Source organism: Charadrius vociferus, unplaced genomic scaffold (assembly GCF_000708025.1).
Source record: "Charadrius vociferus isolate BGI_N301 unplaced genomic scaffold, ASM70802v2 scaffold472, whole genome shotgun sequence".
NCBI lineage: Eukaryota > Metazoa > Chordata > Aves > Charadriiformes > Charadriidae > Charadrius > Charadrius vociferus.
In genome coordinates, this window is record NW_009647735.1 from 9,953,090 (window position 1) to 9,966,954 (window position 13,865).

At 42.4% G+C, this 13,865-nt stretch overlaps 1 protein-coding gene across 1 annotated transcript in view; it reads left to right on the forward strand.

Annotated features, from left to right (window-relative positions):
* The first annotated feature begins 3,724 nt into the window (after window positions 1–3,724).
* The window catches only part of OGT (O-linked N-acetylglucosamine (GlcNAc) transferase), a 26,582-nt gene continuing 16,441 nt past the window's right edge, over window positions 3,725–13,865 (forward strand). The window contains 4 exon segments of the mRNA XM_009881754.1: window positions 3,725–3,909; window positions 4,955–5,198; window positions 9,807–9,875; window positions 12,868–12,984. Coding sequence (XP_009880056.1) covers window positions 3,743–3,909; window positions 4,955–5,198; window positions 9,807–9,875; window positions 12,868–12,984 — 597 coding nt within the window. The 5' untranslated portion in view covers window positions 3,725–3,742.

The following is a 13,865-nucleotide window of genomic DNA, read 5'->3' on the forward strand; positions in this document are numbered from 1 at the left end:
GGTGCCCGTCGCCCCCCGGGGGCCGTGCCTGTGGCTGCCCCTCCCGGACCGCAGCTCTCCCTGCTCGCCGGGCCTGCTCCCGGCGGAACTTTCCAGAAGCGGCCGCCTGGGCGAGGCGGTGGCTCCCGGCGCGGCCCCCGCCGCCTTTGTGCTTCTTTCCCCCGGCCTCGGGGCGCCAGCCCGGCCTCGTCCCTTGGCGGGCTGCCGTCGGCGCTGCCCGGAGGAACCCGGCGCGATTAGCTTTAGTGTGGTCCGCCCATCACGTGACTGCAGTTTTTTGTAAGAGGACGAAGGAGGGTGAAAATCTGACCCCAAAACGTACAGTGACTGGTCCAGAATTTCTTTGTATGCTTAAGGAGCAGATCTTGTGTAGCGTAGCTCAGAAGTACAGCGCTTTTCTGGACGGAGAGATAGCTAAGAAGGATCCTGCCCTACATTTAGTTTACAGATCCAGAATTTGAGGGATGGGGAAGAGGAGACATCTCGCTTTTCCCCTGTAGAGCAAGAAAAAGAAGTATTTTGCTTACTGAAAGGATGAAAGGACATCGCAGCTTTATCCCCCAGATTTTGGGGAGGGTCTGTAACCAGAGAGAAGGAAGAGTATGAAAAGCTCAAGCGATGTCTGGGAGAAAAAGAAAAAAAAAAAAAGGATCTATGGAGAAGGAGATCTTATAGCAATACAGAGATAACGATCTAAATCATAGAATCGCTAAGGTTGGAAGAGACCTTTAAGATCATCAAGTCCAACTATCAGCCATGTAAAGGGTAGCGATAGAGAAGTAGAGGTGGAGAGGCAGAGTGCTGCAATACGGTATTTCCTTGCTCCTCAGCTAGAACTGCGTGTTACCGAGGCTGCAGCATCCTCTTGCAGCCTTGATCTGTGGAGTTGAAAAGAACACGTGCGCGTGGGGAGAGTCCTCTGCTCCTCCTCTCCACCATCTCCCAGATGGAGCTGGCAATTGCTCCTGACTGGGCCTAGATTTTATTTAAATGTAAGGTTGAGCCATGAGTGTTTTGTAAGTGCTTAGGATGTTATTTCTGGGGAAAAAATGGTCTTGGGTACCTTTGTGATAGTTCTGTGCGGGTTTTTATTTTGCTTAAGTTCTGTAGAAGTCTCAGGAAACGTCGTTCTCGTAGCACGTACTAGGTTTTTCCAAGGTCATAGTCAAAAGTGTGTAGCGCAAATTAGCCTAGGTACATAAATTCACATATACAAGACTTGATAAGGGATTCTTCTGTTTGTGACTCTTCTGTCTCTGTGACTGCAATTATTTTCTTTAGAAATGGGTTCAGTGAGCAACCATTGATGGCTGTGTTAGGTATTCTTTGGGTTCCAGAACTTTTCTTCCAGCCAACTTTCTATTAAACGTTTAGCTCATTTTGAACTTTGTGATATAGCTGTCCACTTCCTACTTTTCAGTGAACAACTCAAGGATCGTTGCTAAAATACGTCTTTGGAGGTAGATGACTGACTGTTTTATGCTGAGTGATTGGCTCGCTTTATCTGTTCTGGGCGGGTTTGCTCGCTGAAGAAACTTGATAAATGAAAGAAAATTTTAGTGTTTCACTTACTTTATTGCTTTTATTAGAAATTCTTATTCCCGGGTGTTAAAGTATTTCCGCATTGCCTTCTCTCTTGCCCTGGGAGCTGTAATCTCAGTTTCACTTTTTGCTTAAGTAGGCAAAATGTAGGATTTAGGTAACAGTTGGAAACTTCTTTCCAAGTGGTGATAAGAATTTAAGTCTAAACTTTTTGGGGGCATTTTTTGTTGTATTTTGGATTTTTTTGTTTGTTTTTGTTTGTTTTTGGTTTTTTGCTTTACCTTTGAAATTTAATAACGCCATTAAATTTATTTGAAGAAGAAAATATTCAGTAAAGTCCATGGGACATGCTTTTCCTGGAGTTTGTGCCATCAGCAGAACTTGAAAATACCCTGACTGCCAGAGGGGCTAAACCTTGGTGGCTGTAAACGACTGGAGGGAGTGAGGAACAGTGTGTTGATACTCCAGTACAGTCATTACTGTCAGCAACTTGGACTTTCCTAAGTGGTGCTGTCATTCTCATGTTGAATAACAGTTGTATTTGTTTATTGCCAGGAGGTTTAACCACATACTGAAGTCCACTTTTCCCTTAGTCAGGGTTTGGAAGACTATTAAACTAGCAAGCAGCACAAGGAATCTAATCTGGATGAAGATGCTCTGTTAGTAATTGTCAAGTAGCTGAAAACGAGTAGCTTTGCTAGTTCCAACTTACTGTGAAACAGTTTTTAGCACTGACAGACAATATAGTATCTGGAAAAGCGGCTTTAGTTACATCATCTTATCTTCAATCTTATCGCCAAAACCTGCTAGTGCTAAAAGCAATTTTGAAAAGAATTTAAATAATTTACATAAATCCTGATTTCATAAAATAAACACTAGCTAGGAACTCTGTACCTAACCTCTCTGTGATTATTTTGCTCTCTTTAAAGTTCTCAGAAAAGAAATTAAAGAGTCTCAGAGGATTTTTGTAGTACCTAACTGCAAAAACGTGTACTCAGATATTAAATCCTTCCTAATACAAGGGAGCATCTCATCTGTTTCATTTGAATTCAAAATTTTAAAACACTGTAGGTCAAGATGGGAAGTGTTTCATGAATGGAATTAAGTGAGTGCAGAGTAGTGGAGATGCTGGACTGCAGGAGGAAAAATAAGAGATGTTTGCAGTAATCAAACCTTTAAATAGCAAGAGTCATTGGTATAAAGGCAGAATTTGAAGGTCAGCACTTTCTGGGATGAACAGATGTGGCTTTTCCAAGCTGCACTTTTCTATATTTTAATACAGAACGGTGCCTGGTAAGATATTTTATTTACTTTTCACACTTAAGGTTGTTTTCTCTAAAACAGGTGATGTCTTATTTAGGTATCTTGTTCTCCACAATTGCGTCTTAAATACTAAAACCATTTTGTCACTCCTGTTCCAGCTAAGCCTCCAAAAGCACTAACTCCTTTCCTGTACCCTGTTTGTTTAATGTTTCCTTCTGTAGGTCACTTGCACAGTCATTGAAGTGTGTGTTTGTCTCTCATCAGATATTGTTCCAAGGCTGACTTTTTTTTCTATGAAGGAAGTTTTACCCATTATAGAGAACGTAGGAGTATAAAGGATTCAAGGAATGTTGGAATATTTGTGTTGCTTTTTTGCCTTTTTGTTTTTTGGGGTTTTTTTAAGGGCTTTCACTACTTGCACAGCAAAACTACTTGCTTTCCTCCATTTCCCTATTAAGTTTTTAGAACTTGTTTTTAATTCTAAAAAGCCTAAGTTTTTCAGTCTTGGGGAGAGTGAGGAGACTCATTGTTCTGTTAGCAGCACTTCTACTGTTATGAGCCAAAATCTGATATCGTGTGAGAAATCTCTTTAAATATATTTCAGGTTAATGGAAAATGATTTACTGAGAAATATTGACAGTTGTTACCATCTACATGTTTCCTATTATTAGCTGATGAAGATATGGGCTTGTACAGATAATGTTAGCAATATCATAGTAATAGGTTGGGGCATGATTATCTGAGAGTTCAAACTGCCACTGTAGTGTTTTATGTAATTTCAAACATTTTCATCCTTCAGTTGTGTACACTTTTTTTTCACATTGTTTTGTTTTGTTTTTTTGTTCTGTCTTTTTTTTTTTTAGTTTCGTTCCCATTATCTAACTTTTTGTTTTCCCCCCTCAAATGTTTTGGTGATTCTCCAGAACCAACGAAACGTATGCTTTCCTTCCAAGGGTTAGCGGAGTTGGCTCATCGTGAGTATCAGGCGGGAGACTTTGAAGCAGCAGAGAGACACTGCATGCAGCTTTGGAGACAAGAGCCTGATAATACTGGTGTGCTTTTATTACTCTCATCCATTCACTTCCAGTGTCGCAGATTGGACAGGTAAGAGACTTGTGGCGTTCTGTCAAGCTTTCTTTATAGTTTGCACCTCTAACAGTACTCAGCATAGTTGACAAAAGTTCTATTCTAACATTTCTTTCTTTAATCGCTGAATGCAAATACTGACTAACTTCATGGCAACAGTAAGGACTGGTCAAAAATGATGTTCTTTTTGAATTTTGTTAGGGTAAGAAAAATAGAAATCAGAATTGTTAGCTTTGCAAGAAACAACAGATCTTGCCGTTATTCTCATGTTATTTTAATATGGTACACATTAATATTGGAGTGTCAGCCACACTTGTGTGTACTGGAGGTATTGAATGTGTAAACGAAGGCTTTTGTTTATTTATTCCACCTGTAGTGTGGGGGCTTGTGGTTTTAATTTTTTCTTTTTTTAAGTTGCAAGGCTGATTGTTTGCTGTGAAATGGCATGATTGGTTAAGAATTTTTGTCATATGAAAGTTGTCTCTATATTCTTTCTGCTTGCCTGTTCCTGATCTTGCTGTCTGTCTTAGGTATTTTGAACTTGTTCCAGCTGTAAATCTGCATGTGCTAGTGAAGGAAGTAAGAACTGACTGAGCTTTATTTTATATAGGCTTCTGAATGAAGTTGTAGTAAGAGTTCAGATCTGGGAAAGTAAAATGGGGGAGGATACAACAGAATTTTAGATCTACATATGTCAGCTATGTCCTGCCTCTTAAAACGTAAAGCGTGCAGATGTTGGAAGAGGCTTCACAGGATTTCTGTAGCGTTTTCTCAAAGTGCATTGAGTTCAGGTTTGATGAAGCAACTTGAATCCTACTGATTGTAAGTGAGAGTTGTCTGTCTTCAGTAGAATCTAAAATGTGAACGGGGAGACAATAGTTTAAGCTAGGAGAAGCTAAACATACAAGACAGCTGTGTAAGTCCAGATTTGTTGGCTGTATGTCTGGCTCTATTAAGCATGAATGTTCATTAAGTAACTAGGTAAACAGGCAAACACTGAAAGTCAAGGGTGAGGTGTTGGTTGTTTGGGTTTTTTTTTGCTAACTTACCGAATTTTCTCCAGGTCTGCTCACTTCAGCACTTTGGCTATTAAACAGAATCCACTGTTGGCTGAAGCCTACTCGAATCTAGGCAATGTGTACAAGGAACGGGGACAGCTACAAGAAGCAATTGAACATTATAGACATGCGCTACGCCTCAAGCCAGATTTCATAGATGGATATATTAATTTGGCTGCTGCACTGGTAGCTGCAGGTGATATGGAAGGAGCAGTACAGGCGTATGTGTCTGCCCTTCAGTACAACCCTGTAAGTAACAATTTTATAGAAGAACTCCATACGTTACTACTGTCCCAGGACACACAAACAGCAGGTTTCAAAGAATGAAGTGTTAACCCTTCCCTCTAGCCTGTATGCCATGAACTTAACAAGGTGCTTAATACTTTTCTTTGAAAGTCTTCTGTCACAAAATGTTTTATATTGCAATATGGTAAGGGCTGCTGGTTGTGTACTTACCGATATTGTTGAGATAACAGAAAAGCAAGGAATTAGGGTTTCTTTTTTTTTTTTTTTCTCAGGTCAGAAGTTTCAGTGAATAACCTCATGTTTACCTTTGTGGGCTTTAAGGCAGTATTACAGTGACACAATCTCTGCTTAGATTTGAATGTGAGATCTTGCAAAATCATCAGGTGTTACTTCTATCACGCAGTCAGAGGTTTGATGGTGATGAGGGTTACCTTTGTTAGATTTCCACTGTCGGCTGGTTTACAGAAGCATTATTTTTGTTTTATAGGCTGAAAGTGATTATCTCTATATAAATGACTCCTATAAAATAGATCTGGTGTTTGGATTTTTGGTTGCAACTGTTTTGAATCGACATTTTTAGTAAACAGTGTATCAGACTGATATCTTCTGTTTGCTTTGCATCATACTCAAATAATGTGTATAGTACAGCATGATGAAGCAATCTGCTTGCTATTTGGTCATACGTTTTGTCAAAAAAGACTTAAAATGCAGCATCATCTGGTGTGCATAGATCCTTTTTCCTTTGGAAAAGCAAACACAAACCCAAACCCAGTCCCACAAGAGCTCAGAATCTTGTTTTGCTGTGTTCTTTAGCCTAGGTGAACTTGTCTAACTTATTATGCTCAGTTGTGTGACCAGTGGAGTTTATGCACTGGTTAAAAATACTGTAGGATGACATTTTCATTCACGAGTTGAGTTTTGTTTAGGTTAGAAACTTTTGTTGGCATTGACAAAAGTGTCCCCATTCTCTGGGTTCTTTACTGCTAGATAATGCGGTTGCAGCCTGTGCTGGGGCTGCAGATGGAAGAACAAGAGCACGTGGCAAGGCTGTTGAAAATGGATGGATTAGTGGGAAAAACAGGGAGGAAAAACTGCTTTGGGGATCTGGGAAGCAAAAAAAAAAAGGGAGTATTATCGGGTTTGCACATAACCAGCCAAGGGATATTGTGCCAAGGAAAGAGGAATGGGGTGCTGGTGAGGGCCTGCAGCCGTGTGCTGGCTATACTGCAGCATGCTCAGGAGCTCCTGGACAAACAGGAGCGAATGGGGAGGCACTGTTAATACCTGGCAAATGAATGCCGCCTGGAGAGCAGCACAAAGTAATTACAGCTGCTCCAGCCAAGTCAGCCTCAACGAAGGCATGGCTGAAGTGCCTCTATGCAAATGCATGGAACATGGGGAACAAACAGGAGGAGCTAGAGATGTGCACATACCTCCAAGGCTCATTGGTATTGTGGAAATACCATATCTCATTGGTATTGTGGAAACTTGGTGGGATGACTCCTATGACTGGAGTGTTGCCATGGAAGGCTTCAGGCTCTTCAGGAGAGACAGGCAAAGGAAACGAGGAGGTGGTGTTGCCTTATATGTTAACGAGCAGCTGGAATGCAAGGAGCTCAGCCTAGGCATAGATAATGAGCCAACTGAGAGCCTATGGGTCAGAATTAAAGGGAAATTGGGAGCAGGGGACATTACAGTGGGAGTCTGCTACAGGCTACCCGACCAAGAAGACCGAGTGGATGAAGCCCTCTATAGACAGATAGGGGTAGCATCATGTTCACAGACCCTGGTCCTCATGGGTGACCTCAACCACCCTGACATCTGTTGGAAGGGTAACACGGCCAGGCATAGGCAATCCAGGAGGTTCTTGGATTGCATTGACAACAACTTCCTTCTCCATGTGGTTGAGGAACCAACGAGGCAAGGAGCTATGCTGGACTTTGACCTTACCAACAAGGAGGGACTGATAGACAGTGTCAAACTAAAGGGCAGCCTGGGCTGTAGTGACCATGAAATGGTCGAGTTTGAGATCCTCGAGGCAGCAAGGAAGGTGCGTGGCAAGCTGACCACCCTGGACTTTGGGAGAGCTGACTTTGGCCTCTTGAAGAAGCTGCTTGGTATGGTGCTGTGGGATGAAGCGTTGGAGGGAAGAGGGGCCCAAGAAAGTTGGTCAATATTCAAGGACTTATCCAAGCTCAGGAGCGATGTATCCCTACAAAGAGGAAGGCAGGCAGAAAAGCCAGGAGGCCTGTGTGGATGGACAAGGAGCTCCTGGACATGACCAAAAGAAAAAAAGAGGCCTATAGGGAGTGGAAACAGGGGTGGGTAGCCTGGGAGGAATACAGAGGAATCGTTCGAGCAGCCAGGGATCGAGTCAGACAAGCTAAAGCCGAGACAGAACTCAATCTGGCCAGGGACATTAAGACAAACGGAAAATCCTTCTTTAAGTATGTCAGTGAGAAAAGAAAGACTAGGGAAAATGTGGGTCCTCTCCGGAAGGAAACACGAGAACTGGTTACCCAGGACAGAGACAGAGCTGAGGTCCTAAACAACTTTTTTGCCTCAGTCTTCACTGGCAGGACTGCAGCCGCACTGCCTATGACACAGAATGTAAAGGTGAGGATTGGGAAAGTGAAGAACTGCCCACTGTAGGTGAAGATCAAGTGCGAGACCACCTGAGGAGCCTGAAAGTGCACAAGTCCATGGGACCTGATGAGATACATCCATGGATCCTGAGGGAACTGGCAGATGAAGTTGCTAAGCCAGTAGCCATCATACTCGAGAAGTCATGGCGGTCTGGTGAGGTTCCTGCCGACTGGAAAAGGGGAAACATAACCCCTATTTTCAAAAAGGGAAAGAAGGAAGACCTGGGGAACTGCAGGCCAGTCAGTCTCACCTCTGTGCCTGGCAAGATCATGGAGCAGATCCTCCTGGAAACTTTGCTGAGGCACATAGAAAACAAAGGGGTGATTGGTGACAGCCAGCATGGCTTCACCAAGGGCAAGTCATGCCTGACAAACTTGGTGGCCTTCTATGAAGGGGTTACAGTGGCAGTGGACAAGGGAAGATCAACGGATGTTGTCTACCTGGAGTTGTGCAAAGCGTTTGACACCATCCCACACGATATCATGGTCTCTAAATTGGAGAGACATGGATTCGACAAATGGACCACTCGGTGGATAAAGAACTGGCTTGACGGTCACACTCAAAGATTTGCAGTCAACGGCTCAATGTCCAAGTGGAGAGAAGTGATGAGTGGCATTCCTCAGGGGTCAGTACTAGGACATGTACCGTTCAACATCTTTGTTGCGGACATGGACGGTGGGGTCGAGTGCACCTCAGCAAGTTTGCTGATGATACCAAGCTGTTTGGCCAGGTAGACACGCTGGAGGGGAGGGGTGCCATCCAGAGGGACCTGGACAGGCTGGAGAGGGGGGCCCAAGCCAACCTCATGCAGTTCAACAAGGCCAAGTGCGAGGGCCTACATCTGGGTTGGGGCAATCCCAAGCACAAATACAGGCTCGTCGGGGAACAGCTGGAGAGCAGCCCTGAGGAGAAGGACCTGGGCATGCTGATTGACCAGAAGCTCAGCATGAGCCAGCAATGTGCAATCGTAGCCGAGAAGGCCAACCGGATCCTGGGCTGCATCAAAAGAAGTGTGGCCAGCACGTCAAAGGAGGGGATTCTGCCCCTCTACTCCACTCTGGTGAGACCCCACCGGGAGTACTGAGTCCAGCTCTGGAGGCCTCAACATAAGAAAGATATGGACCTGCTGGAGCGTGTCCAGAGGAGAGCCACGAGGATGATCCGAGGGCTGGAGCACCTCTCCTACGAGGAGAGGCTGAGAGAGTTGGGGCTGGTCAGCCTGGCAAAGAGAAGCCTCTGGGGAGATCTTATTGCAGCCTTCCAGTACCTAAAGGGGGCCTACGGGAGAGCTGGGGAAGGACTTTTTACTAGGTCATGTAGTGACAGGACGAGGGGGCATGGCTATAAACCGGAAGAGGGCAGGTTTAGATTAAACATTAGGAAGACGTTTTTCACTTTAAGGGTGGAAAGTCACTGGAACAGGTTGCCCAGAGAGGTTGTTGAGGCCCCATCCCTGGAGGTGTTCAAGGCCAGGCTGGATGTGGCCTTGGGCAACCTGGTCTAGTGGGAGGGGTTCCTGCCCATGGCAGGGAGGGTGGAACTCGATGATCTTCAAGGTCCTTTCGAACCTAAACCATTCTATGATTCTAAAATCACTATATTAAATCTATTTAAGAACTGTAATGGCAATGGTGTAACTTAAGAATATGGTTTGCAGTCATGCTTTAAAAACAAAAAAAGGGATTCAGATACTTATGTGTGGCAAAAGAACTTAAGCTGCTTGGGGGGGAACCTTTTTTTCGTTTTTATTTTATAGTTTGTATAAAGTGGAATTGTATGAAACATTAATTTCTTCTTTACAGTTGTATTTTTACAGTACTAAAATCAGTAAGATTATCTCTTGGCTTTAATGTTAGGTCAAAAAAATTAACTTACATTAGTGGTGTATTTATTACGAATTAAAAATAAGTTGTGGAGGACTGGGGTGTTCCTCTGCTGATGGTGTGACTCTCATTTTTTTTTCAGGACTTGTACTGTGTTCGTAGTGACCTGGGGAACCTGCTCAAAGCCCTGGGTCGCTTGGAAGAAGCCAAGGTAGGTGTTGGGTAAACATCAGTGTTTTGAAAACTTGAACTTTGCACCAAGTCTTCAAATCTGCGTTGATCTACAGACAGTCTGAGAAACTGCTGAAAACTGAAGGCACTGAAACACCCCAGAGTAGTTGCAGGGCAAGATATGGCATGTCCATGTTTAAAAGTTGGTTTAAGTCAAGAAATGGAACGCTACCAAGCCTTTCTGCTGAACTAGACTATCTGATACCATTCTGGAGTGTTGGGCAGGGGCTCCATCATGCTCTTACCTGGAAATAAGTAACAGTCCTTCAAATCTGAGGCTTGCCTGCTGGTGCCAAGCAGAGAGCCTGTGGTTAGCTCGAGATCCCTGTACGATGCAGGTGCTATTGAAAATGCTGCTCTTCTAAAGTCCTTTGTGGCTTGTAAGTGGAGAAGAAACTTACCCAAATGTTACCTTGTAATATTGGCTTTTAAAGATTTTTAGTCTTTTAACTTTTCCCTTCCCTTGATAGTGGAAGAAAGGCTAGTAAATGATCAATAGCTGCAGTATGCGAACTCCCCGAATATCTTTTCTTCGTGTCTTCCCTCTTCCCTCCCCCAAAATAAAGAAATCAGAAGAATAAAGCTGGTTTGTTTGGGAAATGAACTGATCAAAAGAAAACTTGCTGTAGTGGAAAGGTGGCTTCTAGCAGTCTTGTGTTTCCTAAAGTGAGAATTCGAACACCAAGATGAGTTTAAAATTCTTGGCATGTTAAAAACTTGGATTGCACAAAGAATTGTCTTGTTACAAGCCACCTTACGCGTCCGCGCTGCAGGGGTGAGGAGTGTGGAGAAATCGGAAACACTCTGGACTCCACGTCTGTCACTCCAAGCCCCACGCGCATGCTAAAAAGTGGAGTGTATGAACAGCGTAGCTGTCTGTTTGGCTGCAGCACCATTTGGGGAGGGTTCTAATCTTTACGGGGTAATGGGAGTGCAAGTTCAAAGTTCCATTCTTATTTTGATTTCACTTAACGACTTGGATGTGTGTACCATCCTAGGGCAGCCGAATTGATTTGGCCAGATCCAGGTTGAAAATATTTCATAGAAGCATTTAGAGTTGGAGCAGTCTTTGAGACACTTTGGTTCTCAGCCCACCAAGCGGACAGCTAACATGAATTGCACTTCACTGCAGCTTTAGTGTGACTGGTATAGGCCAAGACACTGCGCCTGCCTTAGGTTGCTGACTTCTTTGTTTCAGAGCTCTGGAGACACCTAGTTTGAAAGTGTTATTCCGTTTTGTGAGAACTTAATAAATGAGGAAAAACATCTTGAGTAAATTGCAATGTGTTTCTTTGGTTATCAGTCCATTTGAAAGATCAAGCCAGCAGATTCCTTACAGTTTGAACTAAAATTTAATTTCTTTCTAGATATTTCAGAGCCTTTCTTCCAAAAAAAAAAAAAAAAAAAAAACCTGAAAAAAGGTCCCTGCTGTATGCAATTGCCCTGATTAACCCTCTCCCTTCTGCATGTCTCCCTTGTTACAGACAGATTGTCCTCATTCCCATGTGTTAAGACATATCCAAAAAAATGCAATTGCTTTGTTGAACTCTTACTAATGATCTTGTTTTATTTTCTCTCTTGTTTTTGGTTTTTCACCACTGATATTGTATTTAGAAGGTTTCAGGTGGGTGAAACCTCCTATTCCATGCGTAAGGTGCCTCGCTGAAGGGAGCTCGAGGCCTGGATCTAGGGCAGACACACACCTCCTCCTCCTCTTCCAGCAAGGAACGCACCGAAAAGTCACATGATGAGAAATATGGTAACGGGTTTGTAACTGCCACAGCAAAACCATTTGCCTCCATGCCTGAATCTTCTGTCTTGTGGCTTCAGAAAACAGCTTAAAATATTTAATTACAAGCAAGTAATGTAAGAATATTTTATACTAGTAGCCACAAATTCTTTCAAAGAAATAAAGTAAAAGTAAATTAAAATATTTATTTTAAGAAATAATTGGAGATAGTTAATAGTAAAAGCTTCTAACTCTTCTGGTTGTTCATTTTTTTCCTTTTTTCTTCTTTGTTTGGATTGCAGCGTTCTGCTCTTCTGATGATGCGCTGTGATCCTGCAGTAGCGCAAAGGCTGCGCAGCGGTAACGCGCATTGCGTGCGATTAAGCCCTCATGAACGGTTGACTGGATGATTAATCTCTGATTGGGTGACTGCCCAAGCTCCAGGCTGTAGCCTTTTGGATAAAATTGGGTTGTAACGCATTTTGAGTCCAAACATCAAATTTAATATGCGAGTTTTATTATGGGCCTGTCTGGTAGATTAATGATTCTGGTTGGCCGTTCACCGGACCTAGGGGCAAGCAATAGAGCAAAGCAGTTTGCAGCGATAGCGTGGCGCCGTGCTGTTTAGGATGCGCAGCGATTTCTTGCGCTTGCATTACAGGGACCTAAACCTTCATGCAATCCTGTCATTTGAGGTTTTGAAGCTGCAGATGATTGAATTTATTTGAAGAAAGTGGGACACCAGATACAGATTGGGTGTGTCATCTCGCTTGACAAGGACAATTAAAACTGAAGAACGGCTTAGTCTTTTTCAGTAGTTTTTCTAATTTTTTAAAAGTAATTTCTATCTGTTTTGGAATATTTCACAATTAAATAATTTTATTTCACAGCGAAGTTGTTACACAGTAATTTTTTTGTTTTTTATGCACTTGAGGGCAGCAGATATTTCCGCTGAACTACTTGAATTATTTCCAAGATGTTTTCTGCGGTGACCTGGTGTCTAAAGGCATGTTAATTTGTTTTCAGCATAACTGAAAAATGGTGGGCTTGCACCTGGGTTTTGGTTTGCGCTGGCGCAGGATCAACCACAGTTTGCAGCGCATTAGTTTTGGCGCAAGCTAGCCTATACTGCAGGGTCACTTTTGGCTGGTTAGAGAAGGCATACTAACAATTTTTTTTCTCATTTTTTTCTTTTTACAAATATTCCCCTTCCCTTGTATCTCTCTTCTTTAACTGTTCCAAGGCGTGTTACTTAAAAGCAATTGAGACTCAACCAAACTTTGCAGTGGCTTGGAGTAATCTTGGCTGTGTATTCAATGCCCAAGGAGAAATTTGGCTTGCAATTCATCACTTTGAAAAGGTAACTATCTCAGCCGGTCAGCTTCACTGCTAGATTTTAATGTACATGCAGTGGTCTGCTTGTAGAAGTATTTTGATCAGCAGAGAAAGAACGTCTTATGATGCTGTTAGTCAACATCCTATGTTGATCGTGTTTTGTTTTGGGTTTTTTTTTTTTTTTGAACTTCCTGATGTTTCAGACTGCCTGTGTGCCACCAGAGAGAGATGTTTAGAAGTGCCCAAATAACTTCACGCACATGTCAAATACAAGAAAATTCATTAAGTTGTTTTACAGCCGTTTTCTGGAATAATTTTTTAAAAAATGTAATTTGATGGCAGTAATGTTGTGCATGTTTCATATGTGAGAGGGAGAAACAACTTTCTGCTTAAAACCATTTCTCATTGTGATTTTGTTTCAGGTATTACTCTCCTGTGAGTAACCGAGGAGATTAGTTTTAAGTGACATACTAATTCCTCTTCTCCAGCATTTTCTTTCACCACTGTTGTTTCAGACTTCTCTAGATTGCTGTCATTAACTAGTTGTCTGGCACCTTCTAGTTGGTTAGCATCTTAATTCAGTTTGTACTCATCTCTTAAGTTTCTAAAGTGACCTAAAACCACATTTAAGATGTGGTGGACAGTTTCTTCCTGATATTTATGACTTAAGAGCTACAAAAATAATTTTAATTGCTCTAGGTTTTTTTTCTTGTTCTGTCTAGTTAGTGATAGATTGTAATGTATTTTAATTTGGAAATATTAGTTCCCATGAGAAAGACTGTAAGAGTGTGGCCTGTCAAATACTCAAGTATAGCTTATTGCTGCATCTTCTGTAACTTTATTGGTTCTTAAATTTTTTGCATTTTATTAGTTTTGAAGGGATTGAAAATGTTTTCTTGTATTTAA